This window comes from Bufo gargarizans, chromosome 4, assembly GCF_014858855.1.
Source record: "Bufo gargarizans isolate SCDJY-AF-19 chromosome 4, ASM1485885v1, whole genome shotgun sequence".
Taxonomy (NCBI): Eukaryota; Metazoa; Chordata; class Amphibia; order Anura; family Bufonidae; genus Bufo; species Bufo gargarizans.
In genome coordinates, this window is record NC_058083.1 from 434,138,094 (window position 1) to 434,158,033 (window position 19,940).

The 19,940-nt window shown below is 40.7% G+C and overlaps 1 protein-coding gene across 1 annotated transcript in view; it reads left to right on the forward strand.

Moving 5' to 3' along the window:
• Positions 1 to 19,008, forward strand: part of DTD1 (D-aminoacyl-tRNA deacylase 1) — a 171,890-nt gene extending 152,882 nt beyond the window's left edge. Inside the window, exons 5-6 of the mRNA XM_044291667.1 lie at positions 16,539 to 16,713; positions 18,480 to 19,008. Of these exons, the coding sequence (XP_044147602.1) occupies positions 16,539 to 16,694 (156 nt within the window). The 3' untranslated portion in view covers positions 16,695 to 16,713; positions 18,480 to 19,008. The remainder of the gene's footprint in view (positions 1 to 16,538; positions 16,714 to 18,479) is intronic.
• The last annotated feature ends 932 nt before the right edge of the window (positions 19,009 to 19,940 follow it).

Consider the following 19,940-nt stretch of genomic DNA (forward strand, 5'->3'; position numbering starts at 1 on the left):
GCGTGGGTGAATCCTAATGTGTATCTTTGATGGCTGGTGTCATGTCGTAGACTCTGTGTTATTGGCTGTCTGAGCGCTTCTCGTCTGTTAATCAAATGATATCAACAGATGACAAATCAGCAACTTATTGGGTCAGACACTGCATTAAAAGCCCATTCTGTTGCCGGTCTGTGATGGTGAAGGAACACCAGCTGTAGCCCACAGGTTACACGAGTATGCAAAATGTCCCCTGTGTTTGATGAAGCATTGTGTATCCATTGTGTCATAGCAAATAGAGATGAATACGAAGCCGTGGCAGCTGTGTGGAATATATTTATGAATCCTGCTGCTTAAGGTCACTGTTCATAAGAGGAATATATGTTCCAGATGAGTCAAACAAGCTGCTGTGCATGGACCAGAATGTGAATATGTGTAAGGTTATAGGCTTAGAGCTGTGTCGTCAGAGTCTGGTTTATAAACCTAGAAATATATACATTGCTAATTTCTAGGGAAGAAAACTGTGCCACATGGAGGCATCATTCAGTGCACTGGTGCACATAGTCCCTGCGCAATGGTAATGTGCAACTATAAGGATTTAAACAGGGCATGGGGTCTAAAGCTACAAAAAAATTAGAAACAATATAAGGCTACTTTCACACTCGCGTTTTGTGCGGATCCGTCATGGACGAATCCGTTCAGATAATACAACATTTTGAGTACACACATTTAGGTCAGTCCCTATATTTGATAATACAACAATAATACAACCGTCTGCATCCGTTCAGAACGGATCCGTTTGTATTATCTTTAACATAGCCAGGACGGAGCCGTCTTGAACACCATTGAAAGTCAATGGAGGACGGATCCGTTTTCTATTGTGCCAGATTGTGTCAGTGAAAACGGATCCGTCCCCATTGACTTATTGTGTGCCAGGACGGATCCGTTTGGCTCAGTTTCATCGCTGCACGCAGAATTTTGGTGTCCGCCTCCAAAGCAGAATGGAGACTGAACTGATGCAAACTGATTTATTCTGAGCGGATCCTTTTCCATTTAGAATGCATTAGAATGCAAACTGATCCGTTTTGGACCGCTTGTGAGAGCCCTGAACGGAAAGTAGACAGTGTAATCTGTTCATTTCAGTGGGCTCTAATATCTTTTATTGAGCAGCAGTGTTCTAGGTTTTGGGCTTTTTCAGTCTTGGCTACAGTCTTTTATCCTACAGACTCATTTTGGATGGTAGTGTGTAATGATAGGACCTCTGATCTTTATGAAACCCTGTCACATATATGATGCATCAGTCTTATTGCATTTCTACCCTTCATTTGTTGCTCAGGTGCAGAAAAGCCTAAAAGAGAATGATGTTGCTCTCTGATAGGCTGTCCTGGCATGTCTGTTTTAGTATATACCGTATACTGTGTTCTATCATTTCTCATAAATAAATAAAAATTTGATTTTGAAATGTGCCATTCGCTTTATTATTCCTCCAGGAAGAGTGTGAATAATGGGTGTTACCATTCCCCTTGTCAATGGAGCGTATATCTATACTATTATGCTGCTCAGTCATTGCTGACAGGTACAGTGTAGGGATGGTACTGTACATCCACTATATTGGCATGGGCCATAGTAACTCAAATTTATCATTTAGTTATACGTTTCCAGTAGGGCTGGGCGATTAATCAAAGTAATTCATGTGTGTGAATATATACTGTATTTTTCGCCCTATAAAACGCACCGCCCCATAAGACGCACCTAAGTTTTAGAGGAGGAAAATAAGAAAAATATTTTTCATTAGATCAGACCAGCAATCAGATAACCAATGTTAATCAGACCTCATCTCACAGTCCCAATCAGACCCCCGGTGTTAATAAGACCCTCAATCAGACCTCAGATCAGACCCCCAATGTTAATAAGACCTCAGATAAGAGCCCCATAATAAATAAGACCCCCCTTCTCCACCCATTCAGACCTCAGATGAGACCCTCATATCAGACTGTGACAAAACCCCTGTTTTAGAAATGCCCAGCCTTTTGTATTTCGTCTGCAGTTTGTGTGGTTAGCCCTATTTCGCCCTTCAAATGTACACAAACCACCCCCTCTGCTTGTGACGCAGTTAGCGACACAATGGCCATTACCTGTGATGCAATTGACAAACACAACGAGCATTGCCTGTGATACATTTAGCAAACACAATGGTCTTGGTCGTCGACCGCATGGAACTATGTTCGGCCCCTTTATCCAATTATCTCCAGGATAGAGAGGAGGGATTTCACTGTTCATGTGGGAGTGTGTTATATCTTACTGTATATTGATTGGTCACTGTATTTTGTGTGCTTGTCCTCTACAAGGTCCCTGTGGGAGTAACCCTTGCTGGAGGACTTGCATAAAAGGCCGAGCTGTGGCCATCAATGAAGAGATTGTTTTACCCCTTCCTGAAGTCTTGGCTCCTGTTTGGGGGGGATTGGGAGCTATATATTCACAACACCTTCGGATTTACTTGGATTTCAGGAGACGCTGTACGGATTTACTCAAGCTGGAGTGTTAGATATCCGCAGCCACAGCATAGCTGAAAATCAGGAAGCGATGAGTACAGAACCATTCACCGCTTCCCTGTCCTCCAGTGCTAATGAGCACTTCAATGATGGAAGCTCTCACTAGTATTCACCCCATAAAACGCAGGGACATTGTCTCCCCACTTTGGGGGGGGGGGACTGCGTCTTATGAGGAGAAATATACGGTGTATATATAGTATTTTACAAAGTGAGTACACGGCTATTTTTGTAAATATTTTATATCTTTTTATGGGAAAACACAAAAGTTATGACACTTTGATACAATGTAAAGTAGTCAATGTACAGTTTGTATAACTCAACACACAGCCATTAAAGGGAACCTGTCAGCAGCAAAAGCCATCCCAAACTGCCAGGAGTACCTTAAGTAGCCGGTAGTGAGTTTCTAATGATGATTTTCTTACGGCATTCTGATGAGGCAGAAGTATGAAAAACGTTCTTTTATCCTCAGTCCGTGCTATTTTCCAGTCAGGCTTGAAGTCAAGGGGGCAGTGGCCTCCTTGCTTCAAGTCAAGTTAACTGCGCCCCCTTCCCTGCCTCTTCTCCTGTGACTCTTCATCTGGTGCCGCTCCTAACACTTGACACCAACTGAACCAAATACATTTATCATGGTCTAATCAGACCACAGGACGTGGTCTGATGTAATCCATGTTCTTAGTCTGCTTGTCTTTGGAAGTCTATATATGTACTGGTGTCTTGGAAGTCTATATATGTACACATAACTTCTGCTGATGTGAGGTCTATGAATAATCAGTTATTTAATTGATCCTGTTGTATAGGATATTTCCCCTTGGTGGGCCCTATAATTATATATTTTTTTTTCTATATCCTCTATACAGGATTGATTATCCATGCACCATAATCACTTTTACCTGTCGGTTGTCCATGCTTAATTGTGTGGACACACATGATCCCGCATTGTGTATATTGCCCTACGGCTCTCTGTATACTGTTTTCCATCCTGTCTTTTCCCGTATTTATTATATCTGAGAATAAAGTGATATTTTGATATATCTTTTCCACTTGAATTTTGTTGCTCATGTCTTTAAAGGGAACCTGTCATGTGGATATTAATCTAACTAATTATATACAATCATTAACTACTAAAAAGTACCTTGGATGTATTCACTTACTGGTGTGACAGATGGTTACCTCATAATATACACACAAAGATGCCACATGCCGCATGCTAATGAGCTGATTTGAGTCCAGAGTCATGTCATTGAGTCCAGCGTTATTTTGCTATTTAGAGCTATAGCCACTCCCCTTCCCACCTGCCTTCTGATTCATATGGAAAAAAACTGTCAATCAGCAGCAGGTAGGAGGGGAGAGCTCATGAATATTCAGGACTCATCATTATGAGCTGGAGCTTTTCAATACAAGATGTTGGCAGATTGACTAGGTCAATTAAAGAAAGTGAGCCAGCATTTTGCTAAGAGAATCAGTCACTTATTTATGTTGCCCTTAGTTAGGACACCATAAAACTGGTGACAGGTTCCCTTTAAGCAAACTTCTGGGATGATAGCCATGCAGACCAATTTGATGCATTGTGTGGGGTATGGTCTGAGCACTGACAGACTGACCTCCCAATGTAAAGTAGTTAGTGTACAGGGTGAATTTGGTGTGCCCTCAAAATAACTCAGCACATAGCCATTCATTTCTAACCGCTGGCAACAAAAGTGAGTACGCCTCTAAGTGGCCACTGAACTGTGGGTACCTGTATCTTAACGGTAACAGTGCATTTTAGCCCTCTTTTAATTTGGTCCCAGTTGGTAAAAGCAAACACCACCTTTAAAGGGAACCTGTCATGTGTTTATCATCCCATGAACAAACTAGCCCCTATTATAATTACTAATTTCAATAGTATATTCCTTTTTTTACCTTAGTAATATAGTACGATTGCATTCCCTGTTATTCATTTTCCCGCCAATTATTTAAATGAATTAATTATGTAATAAACCCCGCCCCTTTTATCATCTACAGCTCTTTTTTTATTTTATTTCTGGCCACAAATTCTCGTCTCAAATCCCGCGCATGCACGCTGTCTGATCAGTGTAATGTTCTAAATGCAAAACCAAATAAAGTGTGGAGCAGCAGGGAGAGTCTGTGTGAACAGTGAGGCTGGCTGCTGCCTGCCCACTGCACAGTACAAGTCAAGCAGGAGAACGTTTACCCGAGATGTACACTCTACCCGCCAAATAACTCCTGCTTGTACTGGTCCACCGGAAGTGAGGATGAGCCTATGCATGCCCAGTTTACTTTCAGCTATGAATATGCATCATTACACTGAATTGGGGAGTGGCTACAGCGCTGAATAGAAAAAAAATAGAAAAAACGCTGGACTCAAATATCTAAGTTAGACGTCACGCTGGACTCAAAGCTCATTAGCATGCGGCGTGTGGCATCTTTGTGTGTATATTATGAGGCTAACCATCTGTCACACCAGTAAGTGAATAAATCAAAGGTACTTTTTAATAGTTAATGATTGTATATAATAAGTTATATTATAATCAAATACCCACATGACAGGTTTCCTTAAAATTATTAGTCCATTTGACAGCTTGATGTAAATATGCTTTGGACTGTAGTGACAGAAGTATTTCTCACAGTTTTGCGAGCACTTTGTGCTAGTATGTGAAGAATATGAGTGGCTACTGAGATTGGAGTGTTACTGTCAAGACGTAGGAGGCAGCAAGAGACAAATCATTGCACTTGACAAATAGTTTAGAAATTCTGTTGATCGTCTCATTTTAAATCAGTCAGATGAAAAAGTACCTAAAGTAAAAATAGTTATGGGGCTTATGAATAGCGCCAGCCAATATATAAACTTCCACTCCAAAAATGTATACATTATAATTTATGTTATGAAACAAAGCTAACTGGGACGTACGCAGTGCTTATGCAATACAGACATCATTTCCATTCATTAATGTTTCGGGAAATCTAATCACTGTGCTGTACATCACAAGTACCTATAAATACAAAGCTGCCTGTTGAGATCTCCTCATTAATATTCAATTTGAAAAGCTCAGAAAGCAAATAACTCCTACACACCTCAGTTCTTTTATTCTATTTCCATCATACAGAAGATTACATTTTGAAAAATATTATTCGCCTCTGATTAATCAGCCTAAAATAAATCTCTGCACTCAAAGGAGTTGTCCAAGTTATATAAAAATACATAAATAAAGCACTTTAAATCTGATGGTCAGCAATATATACATAAGCTAAACAAGTAATAGGCAAAGCAAATTCTATTTCCTCATTTCCCTAGTTCTTTTCTGGCCCTTTGTTGACATGCAGTTGCAGAGCTGTGGGGGAGGGTAAAAACAATTTCAGGGGTTTTCCTATGTATATTTGTAGGTGTCAACAAAGACTGCCTTTCCCCTACCCCTGCTCTGCAAAGGGAGTGACTAAAATCTCTGCCCTGTCTCAAGTCGGACTGCTGGGATACTCAGATTGTATGCGTGGGACTAGAAGTCCCAGCTGTGCAGTACAATGATATTGCTGATACACACAGGCATTTGTGCAATTCTCTGCACTTCCTCACAGCCAGCAGAACAGAGGAGAGGACTCCAGTTTTTGCAGGGTGAGGAGGGAGTGAGGATCCTGTGCACATCATTTGTCTCCCTGCAGCTGCTCAGTACCTGAGGCAAAGCCTCCAACCTCGAGTCTGTGCTGCTGCTGGTAGAAGTGGTTAAACTTTCCTAAACAATCCAGTGGGAGGCAAGACACAGGGCAGATGGCTTAGCCAGCAGCCACACAGTGCAGTGACAACCTCTCTAAGATTTTATTTTTAATCGTATGTAGGTCCAACATTTTGTGCTGATTATAATAAAGATATGCCATGTACAGTTTAGTTCTTTTTCAACAGCACTTCAGCTTAATTATTTGCGCGGGTGCCTTTACTCTGCCGGCCTCGCCACTTTATCATCTTCTACATCAGAAGTAGATTTCAATTCATGCGCACGGACTAACGGATGTTGTGCCTAATTGACGACGAGGCGTACTCCTCTTTATAAATCAGGCCCAGCATCCAGTAGCATGTCCAACTATAGCCCAGCGACTGTAGGAACTCTGGGGAACATTTATCATTGCCTGGCGGCATACACCGGGCTGCAATAACCAGGCGTACTGCTGGATGCTGTGCCTGATTTATGACTAGGTGTATGCTTCATTATTCCTATGTCTCAAGTTAGGCGCAGCATCCAGCAGTACATGGACCTGAACTAAAATCAAAAGTGGCCGATCTTTTAGATAGGCCACTTGTGGCCCCCATACAGTATAACGTCTCCTTGTGGCTGCCCCAAAAAGTATAACGTCTTCTTGTGGCTGCCCCTGTTCCCATACAGTATAACGTCTCCCTGTGGCTGCCCCATACAGTATAACGTTTCCTTGTGGCTGCCCCATACAGTATAATGTCTCCTAGTGGCTGCCCCCACACAGTATAATGTCTCCTTGTGGCTGCCCAGTTCAGGATTTTTGGCCGGAGAGTAAACTGCATCATGCTGCAGTATTTTCTCTGGCCAAAAAGCATAAGAGGAACTGAACTGATGCATACTGAGCGGAATGCTCGCCATTCAGAATGCATTAGGATAAAACTGATCATTTTTTTTTTTCCGATATTGAGCCCCTGTGACGGAACTCAGTACCGGAAAAGTTTAGCGCAAGCGAGAAAGTATCCGAAGGCTCTTCTACATGGAGATTTAAAAAATTTAGAATACCCATCAGTTGAGCTGAAAAAAGAAAAATTATTGGCGATGCCAGGAGAGGCCTGTTCAGCATTCACTGATGGAGTGGTGTGGCTGAGCAGGCCTTTCATGCCATTTCCAACATGTCAAGCTGGAACCAGGAAGTTAAAGAAGTTTTCCCATCTCAACATTTGTGTCATATTTCTCAGATAGGTACAAGTCCTACCTGTGGGACTTGCTCTTATCTCCAGAATGGTGTCTCTGAAGTAAAGAAGAGCACACCACACATGTGCAGCGTCATCTCTATTCAGTTCTATGGGACTCCTGAAGATAGCCAAGCTTGGCTATCTCCAGGTATCCCTTCTCAGTTAATGGGAATTAAGGGCTGTTCATTCACTTCAGAGCCCCTGCTCTTCAGATAGTAGCAGAAGTGGGACCTGCTACTATCTGATATATGTGGCATGTCCTACAGATGTGCCCTTTAAGAGCTTTGGGCTCGGCAACAATGGGAGATTGTTGGAAGTGAGCAATGGTTCTTTTTTTAATTTATTTATTTTATTATTGTTGTTATTATCATACTTTTCTGACAGTATTCTTAAAGGGGTATTCCCGTCTCCCACTTTTTCTTTAACTGTCTTTTTGCTTCTGCTTCCCCTGCTGTGCTTATTATGTGGCGCAGAAAAAAAAAATAGAAATAGGACAGCACCACTTACTGACGTCCATATTTGACGGCGGTGCTTGCGGTGTCAGGCCCCAGCCCTAGGGACCCCTCAGTAGCCAAAAAAAAGGTAACAGCAAGGAAAAAAACCATAGCACTCCAATCTTCAATCCAATCGTGTGTTTATTGACACTGAACAAAAGCAAAGTTTCGACCCAAAAAGTATTTTTCAAGCTTGAAAAAGATTTTTGGGGTTGAAACGCTGCTTTTGTTCGGTGTCAATAAACACACGATTGGATTGAAGATTGTTATGTGGCGCAGCTATGTTATCACATAATGCAGGGCAGAGCTGTAGGTGTGCGTTCCTGATGCTGCTATACAGTAAGTGTGCAGCATCAGGAGTTTTCAAAGTGTGATAACAGGGAGAAAGTGTGTTATGTGCTGAGTATATACAGTATATAGACAGTACAGATACCTTACACATCTCGGCCCCAGAGAATCTTTCACATCCGTATAAGGCTACTTTCACCTCTGCATTATTGCTATATGGTTTTGAGATCTAGCGTGGGATCTCAAAACCACTTCTGTTCTAATAATACAAATGGCTGCATCCGTTCAGAACGGATCTGATTGTATTACGTATATTGAAAATGAAGAAACCAGATCCAGCTCTAAAACCATTTTAAGTCAATGGGCGCGGGATCAGTTTTTTTCATGTTCGGGAAAAAAAACAAATCCGGCACCATTGACTTTCATGGTTTTTGGTGCCAGATCCGGCATGTTCAGTTTACCATGCCATACACAAAAACGCTGCTTGCAGCGATATTGTTTCCGGCATGAGAACTCAACAGACCGGAATGGAATGCATTCTGGTGCACTCCGTTCCAGTTTGTTCAATTTTGGCCCCATTGACAATAAATGGTGACAAAACGGAAGTGTTATACTGATGTTTTGAGAGCTTGTGTCAGATCTCAGAACCGTACAGCACAACGCTGATGTGAAAGTAGCATTACACTGTACCTTCCGAGATCTTATCCTCCTGAGCCCATCTTCAGAAAGCCCCCCAATCCAGCGATTTGTGCAATCCAGATATACAAGAGAACTTGCTGCTTATACAGGATACAGAGCAGCTTCCACTTCCTACACAGCCCACTACTCAGAGCTATAACTGCAGACTCGAGAAGATTGCCCTATATGCCTCCTGACACGCAGAGCGATGTTCTGCTCCATTTATGCATTAGCCAACAGCTGCACATATATCCCAAGTATGTCAGCTGCCTGGTGAACACCGAAGTACATTTCCAGTGCAGAGAACTGAGCCTGTACTGGTCACTGTGTGTGAAAGGCTCCTATTCCCAGCCCTGTAGTCATCAGCGAGGAAAGAGGTGGCCTGGAGCTACTACACATGATCAAACCAGGCATGCTCCAGAGAATGAGAAACCAATGCACAAGCGCCACCTTCACTGCAGGATGGCGCAGGTGACCGCATCCTATGGAAACCATTAATAAGCAACCCAGGGAACAATGGAGGAAAATAAAGAGACCTGTGCAGAAAAGAAAAGGTAACTTTACATAAGGGACGATGTGAGATATTAAGATGGGAATACCCCTTTTAAAGAAATCTTCCTGGAAAACCCCTTTAGTTGTACCCCTATAAGAAGCAAAGTTACCGGTGTTAAACCTCCAGTTGGTTTCAGCTACCAACAACACAGAGTTCTCAGAAGTGGTGTGTAGTATTTCCAGTAGCCTGCAGATTTCCTCCGAATTTGTAATAAAGTAGATACCAACACTTTAGAGACTGAGCTAAGAAAGAAAATGATTTCTTGGACTTGCCCAGAAACAACATAGCTGCCTTGAAGAACTTCTGCTTTACATTATATAATTAGCAGTGGAGATATATATGTAAGCAAGCACAGCCCTACATACACATTATGGATGAGGTTTACATTAGTAATATGTTTGTCACGTACAAAATGATCATATTATAAACACTTGTAAACCTGCAACATAAACCAGAGCCCGAGAGCTTCATTCTAAGCCATTCATAGACAAAAACCATTCCGACTGCCTGGTAACGTGTCCAGTACTAATTTAACCTAGGCAGTGTAACATATAAACATTGAAACTGGGAAATGAGGCGAGAAAAAAAGGATTTCGGAAGCCGAATATTACATAATCCTGCAGAGAGATGATTGGGTGGTTCATGATGGTGCCCTTCAAATCTGTCTAAACATTAATGGAACCCATAAGATCGTGTTTACCTGAAATCCAACTGTTCAGATATATTTTTAAAGAGAAAGTAAAGATTTTTTCAACAAAAAAAACAAAAACAAAAATGCCCTTAAATTATAATTTTTAAATATATTTTATTAACAGATTTTGCCTTTTTACTAAAGAAAAATTCCTGATTTCTTACTGCACTTTGCTGACTTTTCAACGGTGTATTGAGTATGGATTCATTGCGCTGTACCAATGGGGTCCACAGCTAACGGTGCCCCCTGAGCTTAGCTAACCCAATGTGCTATGCCAGCATTTCGCCAAGCTTTGGAGCAACTATGCATGCTCCTGCCTGTAACCATTTGCTGCGATCCCCATTGCTGCAGTGCAAGGAATCCATACTCCAGACACCACTGAGAAGTCAAGGAAATGCAAATATAGTGAATTTTAAAGCGTGGTAGAAATCAGGTGCCAATTTCTTTTTTTTCTTTTTTTTATAGCAAAATCTGTATATTATGAAAAATATTTTTGGGCTATTTGGGATAATAAAAAATATATACTTTAGTTACTCTTTAAGGTAAGAGTTTGATCAAAGCGTTGTTATAATGGGAAAACTTCTTTAAAAATAATGTACGTCTGCTTTAAAGGGCTTCAGCTAATGACATTTATAATGTAGAGAAAGTGAATATAAGGCACTTACTAATGTATTGTGATTGTCCATATTGCCTCCTTTGCTGGCTGGATTAATTTTTCCATTGCATTATACGCTGCTCAAATCCAATACATTAGTAAGTGACTTGTATTAACTTTGTCTACGTGATAAACACCATTTGCTGAAGTGAGAGAACCCCTTTAAAAGTTATGGTTCACAAAATTCCCAGATGAAAAATACAAAAAAAAAATAATCACTGCATCCCGAAGGCCAAATTTTCCTGCTTTAGCCATCTGTACAGATCTGAAATTAAGTTTCTTTGTAAGTTATCAAGGATTTGTAGTCCCATTTTGAGGTGTGCTTACATATAGTATAATGTCTGTTTTACAGGAATAAAAAAAAAAAATACACTAGTGGAACATGCGTAACAAATGGCAAGTATAATAATAACATCTTTTATGCTGTACATGCATTCCCACTTGTAATTGAGCCGTTTTAATGTTCCGTTGTTTCTAGGCTGCCTTTGTAATTTTTGCTGTTCAGGCACACTTCTCAACATAATAGAGATTTGTATTGTAGTGCCCTAGATCCTGTTTGGATCGAAGAAAGCTCCACATATTGTTCTTTACGTTTCCCATTGAGTGAATTTTAGATGTTGTGAGGATGGGTATTTTAGTAGGTGCTAAGATATTGGAAAGATGTTGCTGTATAGGAGATATATTGGAGCTACTCTTTTATCGTTGATAAGTTGCAAATGCTCCATACTTAATAATATCAGGTTCACCTCTGATTAGCTCAAACTTTAGCTGCAGATCTGTCAAATCCCAGGGTCTTCTGACATCCAAGATGGCTGCACTGCTTCGCAAACTACCTGATGTATGCTGTGCATTTGATAGCCCAAGATACTTCCTGCTGCCTTTGTATTGGCCAGCACTGCTCACATGAACAGCACTTTCCAATCCAAGAGCAGGGCTGGACAAGTTGGATGCTCAGTAGACGGTCCCTTTAAGCTTCTGTTATATAACCATCAAACTGAATTAATATATATATATATATATATATATATATATATAGAAAGACATTTATCCCAGGCCAGTTAAATATTTACATAGTCCTACTGTTGCACAAGCTTCTGATGTATCTCACAGTGCTTTCTAAGTGACTATTTAATGGAATATAAATTATATAAATTTAGTCCCTTCTCTTTAATTCTTTGCTCTTTCCATGATGCATGTCAAACAGTTCTGTTTGGAAAAGACGGTTGACAACTTTTCCACTTCTCTAATAACCATAAGTCATTTACATTGCACTTTACAGCACAAACGAGTTTTTAATCCACTAAAAAATGGCCCATTAAAGATAGAACTTTCATGGTTTATGGCGGTGTGTTAAACTGCTTGAGAGCAGATAATAATGTTTTTAAATGGCTGCCATCCTATTAGTACACGCAAAATCCGTCCTAATCACACAGGAGGACAAGTTATTTCAGATCACTGAGCTAAAGAGCTTCCTCATCCTCCTCTCTGTTCTACTTGTCTATTAGAGCGGAGAGAAGGATGAGGCAGCTAATTACCTCAGTGTTCTGAAGTAACTATTCCTCCTGTGTGATTAGGACAGGTTTTGCTTGTACTAATAGGACAGCCGCCATTTTATTTCTCCTATTGATTGCTCCCTAGACAAAATGAGTCATTATAACTAATGAAAGGAATCTGGGAATATACAGGTGAAACTCGAAGAATTAGAATATTGTGAAAAAAATGCATTTATTTCAGTAATGCAACCTAAAAGGAGTTGCATTAATACAACTTTAAATTAGAATATTGTGAAAATGTTCAATATTCTAGGCCAGGGATGGGCAAATTGCAGCTCTCCAGCTGTTGAAAAACTACAACTCTAAGTATGCCTACAGCTATCAGCCTACAGCAGGGCATGATGGGATTTGTAGTTTTACAACAGCTGGACAGCCGCAGTTTGTCGATCCCGGTTCTAGGCTTAAAGTGTCACACTCTAGTCAGCTAATTAATCCATACCCCCTGAGCAAAGGGTACCTGAGATTGTGACTTTGGGGTTTTCAAAAGCTGAAAGCCATAATCATCCTAATAACATAATATATAACAAATATAGTACTATAACAAAGGCTTGTAAAATATCGCTTTACATGTAATGAGTCTATCTGATATATTAGTTACACCTTTTAAGTTGCATTACTGAAATCAATGAACTTTGCACGATATTCAAATTTTCCGCGTTTCACCTGTATTTACAATAAAGTCATATTTAAGTATCTTTATTTTCTTAATTCCCGGAGAACCCATTTAAGTGCACTGGAGGTTGAGCTTCACCAATAAATGCTCTCTGATAGAGTTGCTTCACAGTGTAATTATACTTCTCATATCTCTGACACTCAGCTGTAGCTTAAACCTTGCCTTCAGACTGAGAAACAGATCTTTTAACTAGATATGGGGAAAATGATGCATTAGGAAAAGGAAAAGTCATGCTAAAGTTGTGTTATAGCATGCTATCATATACACTGATATCTAGTCCAGTCAGTCAAGAGGAAGGGCAGAGCACAGGGGCATTACAAAAGCATGTTTCAAAGAACGGTATTCTTTTAATCAGCATGATCTACTCTGCCAGTTTACTGTTTAATATGGTTGATTTATGCTGACAGAGCCCCTCAGTACTATTTGACTTTTCTTTGCTTTTGCTGTCGTATTCATATTATGTGTTCGCTGTTGGCGCAGTGAACAGGTTAAAGATCTATTTTTCACATGGAGAAGCACAATCATTGGCACTAAATTTCCAATTGTATGGGATATTCAGACTGCATCTGTACATTTAATTCCAGCTCTTCATTATGTGTGAGTAGAGAAGCGGAAATGCATTTTAAAAGTTGATTAAAGTACAAGAGTATATGATGAGAAAAAAAGCACATTGGTTTGCAGTTAAACTAGATGGAAACATAATGTACGCTCGATCCATGGCAGTACTCAAAGTTACTGTTAAGATGTACAGTACTCTACATAGTCTCTATTAAATAATGAAGGCATATTTCAATAAATATACATGTAACAAATATAATAGGTCTGGGAGATTGTGCTTTCTAGTATATGTGAAGACCCTGGGGTTCTGGAATCATCACTGGTTTCACTAGAACTGTTTTATATACTGTATGGTAAAGGATAAGTTGACCTTAAGCTTAAAGTAGTTATCCCATGATTACTGTAAAAAATGAAAATCAGACATCATATAGTACATGACAGACCTTTTTCTAACAAAGCTAGAACCAGCCCTGTACCTCACATGGATCCAGAGATCTCCACAATCATTGCTCTGCTAGATTTACATCAAGCTGACAGCTCAAGGGCAGTGTTTCCTCTGCTGCAGCTCAGGGGGAGTGTCCATGCTCTCCCTATAACAGCTCAGGAGGCGTGTCCATGCTCTCCCTATCACAGCTCAGGAGGCAGTTGAAGGATGAAACTGAGCATGTGCGGCCTTCTTACTGAGCAGGACAAAGAAATAAGAAAAAAGAAAAAACAGGCGGCGCTATATGGATACATTTTATTGAATAACTCAGTGGCTATGCTACATTTTTTATTGCATGCATTTACAAAAGGATTCAGACCCATGTGCTGGTTTTGAAATCAGTAGCAACTCTGTGACTTCCTTATATAAACCTAAGACCAGACTGATATTCGTTTTATTCTATAGTTTTCTATGGGTTCCTATTATTTAAGCAAATAATATTTGTGAGGAGACTGTAGGTGGTTTTGGTATTTCTTTTGTAACTGATAGCAGCTGTATTAGAAACATAGAATGTGTCGGCAGATAAGAACCATTTGGCCCATCTAGTCTGCCCAATATACTGAATACTATGGATAGCCCCTGGCCCTATCTTATATGAAGGCTGGCCTTATGCCTATCCCATGCATGCTTGAACTCCTCCACTGTATTTGCAGCTACCACTTCTGCAGGAAGGCTATTCCATGCATCCACTACTCTCTCAGTAAAGTAATACTTCCTGATATTACTTTTAAACCTTTGCCCCTCTAATTTAAAACGATGTCCTCTTGTAGCAGTTTTTCTTCTTTTAAATATTCTCTCCTCCTTTACCTTGTTGATTCCCTTTATGTATTTAGAAGTTTCTATCATATCCCCTCTGTCTCGTCTTTCTTCCAAGCTATACATGTTAGGTCATTTAATCTTTCCTGGTAAATTTTATCCTGCAATCCATGTACCAGTTTAGTAGCTCTTCTATGAACTCTCTCCAAAGTATCAATATCCTTCTGGAGATATGGTCTCCAGTACTGAGCACAATACTCCAAATGAGGTCTCACTAGTGCTCTGTAGAGCGGCATGAGCACCTCCCTCTTTCTACTGGTAATGCCTCTCCCTATACACCCAAGCATTCTGCTAGCATTTCCTGCTGCTCTGTGACATTGTCTGCCTACCTTTAAGTCTTCTGAAATAATGACCCCTAAATCCCTTTCCTCAGATACTGAGGTTAGGACTGTATCACTGATTTTATATTCTGCTCTTGGGTTTTTACGCCCCAGGTGCATTATCTTGCACTTATCAACATTACATTTTAGTTGCCAGATTTTTGACCATTCCTCTAGTTTTCCTCAATCCTTTTCCATTTGGTGTATCCCTCCAGGAACATCAACCCTGTCACAAATCTTTGTGTCATCAGCAAAAAGACACACCTTACCATTGAGGCCTTCTGCAATTTCGCTGATAAAGATATTAAACAATATGGGTCCCAGAACAGATCCCTGAGGTACCCCACTGGTAACAAGACCTTGGTCTGAATATACTCCATCAGCCACTGCTTAATCCATTCAACAATATGGGAGTCCAGGCACAAAGACTGCAATTTATTGATAAGCCTTCTATGTGGACAGTATCAAAAGCCTTACTAAAGTCTAAATAAGCAATGTCTACTGCACCTCCGCCATCTATTATTTTAGTCACCCAATCAAAAAAATCTATAAGATTAATTTGACATGATCTCCCTGATCCTTAATATAAATACATTGTTTTACTTACCTTCTTCTGACCTTGTACATTTTTCGTACATTTACTGTAGGGTGCCATGTGTCAACCTGACACATTCCAGAATCTAAATTTGGCTACCTTCTTACTAGCTGCAGCCCTCTCCGGCAGGCTGTTCTAGCGGGTGAACAGCCTGCCAGATTCGTGCTGCCGCTAGTGCACGTGTGCCGCCGGAGGTCCGCTCCAGCCCCATTGACTATAATGGGGGCGGGCCCGAGTTCCGGTGGCAGCACGGTAAACATGCCAAGAGGCGGCCAGAATAAAACTATGACATGCAACCAGCACCCCACAATCACCTATTTTGGGCAGCCACTGACACAGGAAATTCTACTGTACAGTAGACAGAAGGCTCCATCCACTGGGTTGTGGCCATGCCAGGGTACTTCAATTCAGCCCCAATTCAAATTAAAAGGGGTGCACAGAGTTGGACCCCTGCCGATCTGCTTTTCCTCTGGAGGGTTGTATAGCTTTTATGTCCACTTTAATTCTGGGGAACCCCTTTTAAAATGTTAAAATTACCATATACAAGTAAGAGCAATAGCCAAAGTTTGTCAGTCATGTTACTTTTAATTTTTGGCTCCTTGACTTGGGAAAAAACTTTTCAGGCTGCAATGATATCTTTGTTGGTCTCTCTGCCAGGGTTAGTGGCCTGTGACTAGGTACATACAGTAGTTTTTACTCTGTATTTATTTTACATCTTTCTGTTAACTTCTGAACAGCTTGCAAAGCTTGAAAAACAGCAACAAAGAAAAGAAAAGACAAGAGCCAAAGGACCCTCAGAGTCCAGCCGAGAGAAGAGTGTTCCTCGGAGTAAGGATGATCCCAGTGCAAGCAGTGGAGCCGAGGGCGACGTGTCCTCTGAAAGGGAGCCGTAGAATACACTAGAAACAGCAGGTAAAATGCTTAGCAGATTTCTACTGACACCTGGATGTATTGTATTTCATTACAACCATTGTTTTGGACCATTTTTGGATCTCTTGTGTATGAATAGTTTAACTATGTATTAATTAAAAAAAAATAATATGTAGGTAAAAAAATACATATCCACAGAAGTGGTTTTCCCTTTGGAAACAAGGAATCATAAAGGTGATGAGAAATGGAGGTCACAATAATGTAATAAGACAGGAAAGACAGTGATCAACAGCATCTCTTATGGAGGGTGATATAGTGTGTATACCCATGAAAATGAGAGAGGGGAAAAAGCACAGTAGAGCATATTATCCGCACTGCTGTAGGAAACATGAATTAAGGTGGCAACCAAAAGGGTGCACAACGGAACACAGGTCATAATATATTGTATATTTCAAGGGGTGTCTGTCAACAGATCTGTACCTATGAAACTGGCTGACCTGTTACATATAGGCTTGGCAGCTGAAGCCATCTGTGTTGGTCCCATGTTCATATGTGCCCAAATTTTTGAGAAGAATTAAGTTTTAATATATGCAAATGAGCCTCTAGGAGCAATTAGGGCATAGCCGTTACTCCTAGAGGCTCTGCTCTCTCTGCAACTGCCGCATACTCTGCACTTCAATCGTTCACACTGCCTGGCTCTGTCAATCAAAGTGCAGAGTATGCGGCAGTTGCAGAGAAAGCAGAGCCTCTAGGTGTAACGGTAACGCCCTCATTGCTCCTAGAGGCTCATTTGCATATATTAAAACTTCATACTTCTCAGCAATGTGGGCACATAATAACATGGGACCAACATAGATGTCTTCAGCTGCCAAGCGCACATGTAACAGGTCAGCCAGTGTCATAGGTACAAATCTGCTGACAGATGCCCTTTAAAATATCCAGTACTAGCGTGATGGATTGCTAATGAGGTTTATGGTGCCGACACCCCAGGGGAGGAGATAAAAAGTTGGAACTTGCTAATGGGGGAGGGCTTTGTGCTATCCACGATTGGCATTCCTAACTATTACAGAAGGAATATTGATGGGATTACCATAACTGTGTCCTGCTCATGTGGTGATAGGGGAGGGGGGGACGAGGGGGTTACTTGTTAATGGGAGGTTTTATTGACCACTTTAAAGGTGTTTATATTGTAAGACTGTAAGCTTGGATATATCACTTGACTATGTATTCATATGTTTTGTACTACATTTATTGTATGTATCTGACAATGAATATACTTTTTGTCTACAAGCATGACATAATGATGTTAAAAAGATTGAAAAATAATAATAAAGAACTATCTGATTAAAAAAAAAATATATCCAGTACTATGATTGTGCTATGTAAAAGAATAATACACTTAGTAGTATTCAGAGGGCATTAGCTAACAGAGTTCCTACAGGTACCTTTTATTATATCAGGGACTTATGTTCTGCGGGTATCAGTCCCGATACATTCTGTATTTCATCTGTGTGCTTTGATCCCCTGCTTAATGCACCATCACTCATGCTCCCTTCCTATATCAATAAAAGATCCCTAATGTAAAAGTTCCTATTTGTGGCAAGATGCAGAAAATTCAGATAAATAAGGGCATAAACAAACTAATTCAAGGTTTTTCAAAGTATGAAAATAAAGTTTCAGTGGGTCTTGCACTTTCTTATTGGCAGAATTTAGATAAATGATCATCCAGACTAAATATTTATCTTTGTTTCTAAAGATGTTTTAATAACTATTTTTGTCTTTTCAATATATTTGTGTTTCTTTTCCAGGAGTCCAACAACCTGGAGAATATTTCCTTAGGAACCAGAGCATTGGTGTTCTTGTGGAATACAGCACAGTATATGCAATACTTGTTGTTTGTGCTTGCTGTCTTTACAGAGACTGTACATATAGAAATTTCTTATGTCCGTTGCAGTCTTTTAGGTGTGTTATCTGCATTGTCAGTCATGTTCAGCTACAGTGTGTCCTCTAAAATTAGCAGTGGACCATCTTTGATTCATTTATAGACATATGTATTGTAGGTATTTCACTCAGCTAAGGACAACCGCCCTTCATGAGGCAGCTCAGTGGACAAAATGCTCCAATGTCGGGCTGACTGTGGGAAGCCTGGTGATAACCGCTGATTGCTGCTGGGGCCCACTGCAATAATAGTTGATTGCTGGAACCTGCCATTGATCAGCTATAAACTAGCATGTCCACATTTTCTGCGGTGGAAGTGTAACATTAGGCCCCTTTCAGATGAGTGAGTGTCACGCTGCGGACTCGCAGCGCAGCACTCGTCCTTAACTTCCAGCATTGCCTGGGTCACATAGCATTGTATTGATTTATGATGCTATGTAACCCTTACAGTTCTGGAATGTATTGGATAACACTGACATAATGCTGTCACTGTTATCCAATACACTCCAGACCTCTAAAGGTTACATAGCATCATAAATCAATGTAATGCTATGCTACCCCGGCAGTGCTGTAAGTTCAGGACGGGAGCTGCGCTGCGAGTCTGCAGCGTGACACTTGCTCATCTGAAAGGGGCCTTTCACAGCATCCATTTGAGTCAATGGACTACCATGTAATACATGGTTGCGCCAAGTCTTCCAGTCTTTGCAGGTGCTTTCAATTTTGACTAATAGAGGTGGTTCCTAAGCCCGAGACTGCACACTGTGACATCTCTGTGCTTCAGTACAGCGTATGGTATAGCTTGGTGATGTCCTAAGTGGACAATCCTTTTAAGCACCCTGTGTTGAAATGGCTCTAACCTATGCCTCTGTCAGCATGATCAACCCTATTAAACAAGGTGTATTGCCTGGTAGGGTTTATCATGCTGATTAAAACAATACCTTATTTTTTGCTTGCACTGGTGTGGAGATATGTGGACTTTTATATTTAGGCAAATTATGTGGTTTTGAGCACTGAGGGACCAGCATAGCTCTTGGAGCACCACTACACCATTACTGCTATGTCCCTTGGTGCTCAGTACACCCCACCCTGTCTTTTGATTGAAAAGGCTAGATAGCCAAGTGTAATCGTGCCTATGTTGTGGGTCTCTTACTCATTGGTGGTCCAGCATTATTCATGGTGTAAAAACAGACATTGATGTCAGTGTGTTTCAGCAAAATTATGCATTCCCCTAGGAATGCATGATTTTGCTAATGTGCTGTGGCCAGTATGTAGGCATTTATGGGTGGCAGCGTAGCCTCTGCAGAAGGGAGAGAGTGCTGTGGGGGGATAAG